This window comes from Buceros rhinoceros, unplaced genomic scaffold (assembly GCF_000710305.1).
Source record: "Buceros rhinoceros silvestris isolate BGI_N320 unplaced genomic scaffold, ASM71030v1 scaffold36424, whole genome shotgun sequence".
NCBI lineage: Eukaryota > Metazoa > Chordata > Aves > Bucerotiformes > Bucerotidae > Buceros > Buceros rhinoceros.
The window spans coordinates 1,541-8,258 of NW_010408230.1; the positions used below are offsets into that span (position 1 = coordinate 1,541).

General features: G+C 51.9%; 1 protein-coding gene across 1 annotated transcript in view; it reads right to left on the bottom strand.

Annotated features, from left to right (window-relative positions):
• Positions 1-6,131: 6,131 nt before the first annotated feature.
• Positions 6,132-6,718, bottom strand: part of FOXJ1 (forkhead box J1) — a gene marked incomplete at its 5' end in the record, with an annotated part of 1,601 nt that continues 1,014 nt past the window's right edge. The window contains one exon of the mRNA XM_010134804.1: positions 6,132-6,718. This exon is cut by the window's right edge and continues 29 nt beyond it. Within this exon, the coding sequence (XP_010133106.1) occupies positions 6,132-6,718 (587 nt within the window).

Consider the following 6,718-nt stretch of genomic DNA (forward strand, 5'->3'; position numbering starts at 1 on the left):
CCCTGGCCTGCCGGTGCATTGTGCTGACTGCGCCACTGGGAACGGCCGCTGGCAACAGCCCACTGACCTGTCCCGGGACTGCCTGGGACACGGAGGGAGGCAGGGAGCTTTGCTGGGTGGGTGCACCCTCTGGTGCACCCCCCACGCATGGCCCAAAAATGTGGCCGAAAACTCAAGGGTACAGGCATATGCTGCCCAGATAATCCAGTTCTGGTCCACGTCAGACCCACCGCCTTGCCCCGCCTCGGTTTCCCCATCAGGACGCTGTGAGCCACCCAAGCTCTGGAAATGCACGGGTCCCACTGGGCTCTATGTCAGTGCAAGGTCACTGCTGGGAAAGCAGAAAAGGGGCTTTGCCCCCTCTGTGTTCTCAGAGCCACCTTTCCCAGAGACCCCGCAGAAAGTTGCTTGCATCCAGCCTGGCCCTTCCAGGAAAAGACATTGGGGTCCAGACCGGGCACTCACCAGGGCTTGTCCAGGCTGTGCCATGGCCTCTCTGTCTCCTCAGATTAAACCCTCTAAGACAGGGTCACAGGGGGAGAGAGTCCCTGAGCCATTCCCAAGCTCTGCCCCTTCTTCCAGGGAGGGGCCCATGCTGCCCCGATGACATTCTTGTCCCCCAAAGGGACCTGCTGTACTGTGGATGGAGCTCCCTGGAGGGAGCTCCCTGCCCCAGTGCGGTTCGCATGAGATTTCTCATCCCTGTGAGCTCCTGGATGCACGTTTGGGAACCTGTTTGTTCCCAAACTTTGGAGGATCATTCATTGCTATGCAAGGAGAGTCCATCCCCTACCCTCCTCACCGTGTCTCTCCCTTCGCCATCCCAGCCTGAGATGTTAAAATGGACTGAATTTTTCACTATGAAGGGAGGGGGGGGGAATAAAAAAATAATAAAAAAAGAGAAAAATCGGAGGGTAGAGGGGGAACCCATGAGCAGTGACCTTCTCCAAAACCGCGCAGCACCAAATCCACACAGGAAAACAAAAGGCAGCGAGATTAGCATTTCCAAACAGAGCAGAGATGGCCCCAATCTTTGAGCTGTTTATTCTAGGCATTGATTTTCAATATTTAGGATGATTAGCAAGTGAAAGCCGGTTGTTGCCAGAATGGCTTCATGCCAGCCCCGCACTCAATGGAGGGGAAAGAAAGACACGGCAAGAAAAGGACAGAAAAGAAGGGCTTATGGGTACATTTTTCCCCCCCTCTGTGAAAGGGAGATTGGTTTGAGGTGTCAATGTTTGCCCATCGGGGCAGGATGATGGATGAGGGGACGGCTGGAGAAACAGCAGAAATAAGTAATAAAGGAATAACTCCCATGTGCTTCATAACCAGCTGGGGCAGGACCCGGCTGGGGTGTGACTCCCAGGCAGGGAGTTTTTGGAGGTGGGTGCTTCCCAGACTCGCACTGGTGGGTGCTGGCAGTGGGATGCCCCAAAACGCAGCTGGCTCTGGGTTGCACTGGTCTGGGCTTTCATTGCGTGCTGCTAGAGCAGGGGGGGAAATTGCCAGCCTGGGGGTGCCCAACAGACCACCACCCCTGTGCCAGACAGACAGCAGGGCTGGACCAGCCCTAGCCACAAGCTGCCACCCCGCTGCCGCTGGCAAGCCCGGGCAGGCCAAGCACTGCCGGGTCCTGACCTCCCTCCTGGCACCGTGCTTCACCCCGAGTACACACGGGCTTTGTGTGGGCAGCAGCGTGGTGTCCTGCCTGCCTCTGCGGGAAGTGATGCTCCCACCTCATAGCACCCCCACTTCTGCACCTCCTGGCTGCTGCTTAAAAAATAATCCCCCCACCAAACCATCTCACTGAAAGAAAAAAAATCCACATCCAAGTTGGTTTTGTTGCTTTCAGAAGCTGAACAAAACAAGGTTTCAGGCCTCGCCTAGTGCCTCCTTTATATTCACCCTTTTTCACTTTGAAGCCCTCAACTGGCTCCAGGAAGCTGGAATATTTTTTCCTGGCAAGGTCAGTTTTTTCAGTCCCTTGGCAGCACCCCTGGGGTGCTGAGGGCTCCTCTTTTTCCAGGGGGTTTAAAACCAGAAACTACATGGTTGTGCCTGGCAAAACAAAACAAATAAGTCGACCAAGGGAAAAGGGGGCTGCCAGGTTTTTGCAACCCTGCCAGCACCTCCACTACTGGAGAGGGGAAGCAGAGAGGCCAGGACAGGGAATTCCTTGTTGCCTTTTGGGGTTCATGGTCTCCAACATCCCCAAGCTGAAAGGAGAGCCCAGATCTAACTCCAAAATTCCACCCACCCCCCAACAAAACAAAGTCGTCCCCCCCAGGGATAACCCTACCTCATCCCATGGGCTGCATCCAACTCTCCCAGCACAAAGCACACATGCCAAGGGCAGCCTCTGCAGTGAGCCCAGCCCTTATTTTGGGTTGAGATTGGCTGGAATTGGAACAGCTGGGACCACTGCAGAGCAAACAGGCAGCCCCCAGGTTGGCTGCTGCAGTGCCTGCTGCTGATGGGATCCAGTAGATCTCTGGGGAGGTGATAGGATGCTCCTTGTATGCTGGGGAGATGGAGAGTGCTGTGTCCCCAGTGCAGGAGGGATGGAATTTACTGGAGTGCATCCTGGGTGAGATTGGCTGGAATTGGAACAGCTGGGACCACTGCAGAGCAAACAGGCAGCCCCCAGGTTGGCTGCTGCAGTGCCTGCTGCTGATGGGATCCAGTAGATCTCTGGGGAGGTGATAGGATGCTCCTTGTATGCTGGGGAGATGGAGAGTGCTGTGTCCCCAGTGCAGGAGGGATGGAATTTACTGGAGTGCATCCTTTGGAAGCACCAGGCAGGATCTGGAGGGGGATCTCTGTCCCTGGAGATGCTCAGATGTGACAAGTGACACTGGGCAGCCACCAAACAGGGACCAGACCACCCTTTTGCAGAGTCCGCTTCCAGCCCCCTGGTCCCACCATCCTGATGGGCAGCACAGACAGGTACCTACATCCTGGCCGTGGCCCGCCTTGCACCCAGCCCTGCATCCCTGAGCCAGCCTGCCCCGTCTGTGGGGCTTCCTGAACTCGCCGCCCCCAGACCTGCTGCCCCCCACCCTGCCTGTGCTGGCCCGGCTGGCAGCTGAGCGTGCGCTGCTTTTCGTTCCTGCCTTGGCAGAGCCAAATTGCTCCTCAACATAATTGGCCTCACGAGGGCTTGGCTATTCCTGCAGCTTCTGCGCAGCTCCTCTTGCCGCCCTGTACCCAGGAGGGCACTGAAGCCACTGGTGTTTCTCAGGGCTGAGTAGGGACATGGCACAGGCAGAGGGACAGTCCCAGGCACTCCAGGAGCTCCACACAGGGCCCAGGAAAGATGCTCCAGGGGCTGGGACCACGAAAAAAGCAGAGGGGCTACATCAGCTGGTGAAAGACAGAGGAGGTTTTTGTAGTCTAGACCCTTCGGTAACAGCGGCGAGGATTTTGGGTACAAAAAATAGAAAAACCAGTTCTGGGAGCACCCCAGTCTGCGCTGCTCCTCTCCTGCCTGGGCCAGTTCCTGGGTCCTTGATGAAACCTGTGCTGCCGCTGCAGGAATCCTCCCTGCCATGGTCTTGGTTTATGGAGCAGTGAACCCAAGACTTCGAACAGTGACAGCAGAACACAGCTCCAGGGTGGTTTAGGCACAGCCAGCAACTCAAGGCCACGTGGTGGCTCGCTCAGTCCTCCCCTCAGTTGGATGAGGAGGAGAAAATACGTGGGAAGGCTCGTGGAACGAGACGTGGGCAGGGAGGGGTCACTCACCAGTTATGGTCACAGGCAAACCAGTACCGACTTGGGGGGAAAAAATCTATTTGTTGCCAATCAGCTCAGAGGAGGGTAATGAGAAATAAATCCTTGCCCCCAGCCCTCCCTTTTTCCCAGGCTCAGCTCTGCTCCCAGTTTCTCAACTTCTTCCCTGCAGCGGCACAGGGGGACGGGGAACAGGGGTAGCAGTCAGTTCATGACGTGTTGTGTCTGCCGCTCCTTCCTTGTCCGGGTGGGTACTCCTCACACTCTCCCCCTGCTCTAGCGCGGGGCCCCTCACACAGAAGACAGCGCTCCGTGAACTTCTGCAACGCGAGTCCTTCCCATGGGCTGCAGCTCTTCACAAACTGCTCCAGCGTGGGTCCTTTCCGTGGGGTGCAGCCCTTCAGGAAGACACTGCTCCAGCGCAGGCTTCCCTTGGAGTCACGGCCTTCGTCGGGCACATCCACCTGCTCCAGCCTGGGGTCCTCCACGGGCTGCAGGTGGATGTCTGCTCCACCGTGGACCTCCGTGGGCTGAGGTGCACAGCCTGCCTCACCATGGTCTTCACCACGGGCTGCAGGCAAATGTCTGCTCCAGCGCCTGGAGCACCTCCTCGCCCCTGGTCCCCTGACCCCACACTGCGGAGGTGTTTCTCTCCCTCACGTCCCCCTCCTCTCTCCACTGCAGGTTCTCCAGCAGTTCCTTTTTCTCCCCCTTCTTAAATATGCTATTGCAAAGGCACGACCATTGCCACTGATCGTCTCAGCCTTGGCCAGCGGTAGCTCCGACTTGGAGCTGGGGAAGCTTCTCGCAGCCTCTCACAGTAGCCACCCCTGTAGCCCTTCCCCTTCTCCCAAAACCTCACCACAGAAACCCAACCCAACTCCCCAACAGCATTTCCCCTATCCACCCCCGGACCCCGATTAAAAAATGCTAGTGCTAAAAATATGGGTTGTTAAAAAATAGATAGTATTTAATAGATTATATAAAAAACATCTAAAGAGTCAAACTTTTTTAATATATACAATTTAACAACATATAAAAACATTTAAAGAGTCAAACTAGAATAAGACATTTAACAGAACGTACAAAAACCAAAGAATAAACCATTAATATATAACAAATAACAAAACGCATAAAAACATTTAAAGAGTCAAACTTTTATAAAACATTTAACAGAACATACAAAAACCACCTAAAGAATAAAACTTTAATATACAACATATACAAAACATTTAAAACCATCTAAATGTTATATATTACAGTTTGATTCTTTAACAGAACAAACAAAAACCACCTAAATAAACCTTTAATATGTAACGTATAACAAAACTTTAATATGTAAGATATAAAAAACACCTAAAGAATCAAACTTCAACATACAACATTTAACAGAAGGTACAAAAACACCTAAAGAATAAAACTTCAACATGTAACATATAATAGAAGGTATAAAAGCATCTACATGTTATATATTAAAGTTTGATTCTTTAACAGAAAAAACAAAAAACACTTAAAGAATCAAACTTCAACATATAACATTAACAGAAGGTATAAAACCACCTGAATAATCGAACTTCAACACATAACAAAACATACAAAAACCATCTAAATGTTATATATTAAAGTTTGATTCTTTAACAGAATGAACAAAAAACACCTAAAGAATCAAACTTCAAGACACAACATTTAACAGCAGGTATAAAAACACCTAAAGAATCAAACTTCAACATATAACACATAACAAAATGTACAAAAAGCACCTGAATAATCTAACTTCAACTATCACATTTACCAGAAAGTATAAAAACACCTAAAGAATCGAACTGTAACAGATAACATTTAACAGAATGTATAAAAACAGCTAAATAGTAGAATTTTTTAAATACAGAACATTTAACAGATTGTTTAAAAACATTGAAATAGGCAGCAGACTTGCTGCATTTATAACCCTTTTCTTCTTCCCCAGGCAGCAGGCAGGAGGGGGTTGACCTTGGGGAAACCAGGAGGGACTCCTCTGCTTGCCAGTTAATTAACAGGCTGCACCTCCCAGCTACCCGAGACAGCAAAAGGGAGAGGCAGAGGGAGGAAGGGGCGAGGAAGTGGCACTCAGCCTATCGAGTCCGAAACTATGGGGAGTCTGGGGTGGGGTGCCTGAAGGGAAAAAAAAAACCCCAACGTAATTCACAGTTCTTCCTTCAAGAGTAAAAAAATAAATGGTGTTGCGTTTCTTCTCCAGCAGTTCCTGCGGTGGTGGCTTTTCTCCCCCCGGTGTTGCTGTGAATAATCTTGCAGTGAAGCTGGTAGAAGTCACTGTGGGGGTCTCCAGAAAATCTTGTCCCTTGAAAGTCCCAGCAGAAACACACTGAAGTCTGCGTGGGCTTTGGATGGTGACTGGCCTCTCATAGAAGATTGGCCAGATCACTCCAGTCACCCCCATGGGCTGGCAAAGGGGTGTCGTGGAAGTCAAACAACTGCTCGATGTTGATGCAGTTGGAGAGGGAGTCGTTTGTCTCTTCCTCCCAGGAATGCTGCAGGAGAGAAGTGGCCTTGAAGGTTTCATCAAGGTCCAGGTCCTCCTGGCTGGGTTCAGCAAGGACCTGCATCTGCACCTGCTCCTGCTCCTCTCCTTGTCCCTCTCCCTGGGGGAGGTCAATGTGGTGCCCGTGCACTGTCAAGTCCGGGTCCGGTGTTGTGGGGCTGACTGGAGACACAAGCTCCAGATGCCCAAAACTGGAGAAGTCACTGTTCAGGTTGGTGTTGAAGACGGCTTCCCAGTCAAAGTCACCCTTCAGGGAACCCAGCTCACTCTGCTCTTCCTGGCTCAGCAGGGCAGGGTCGGATGGCCGCAGCACTTTCGCCGGCAGGTTGGGCAAAGGCTGCTTCCGCTTCTGCCCTGATTTGCCGTCCACTGGGTTCAGGGTCTGGCTGCTGGTGACTTCTTCCAATTCTTTCAGCAGCCGCTCCCACTCCACGTTGATGCTGGCGA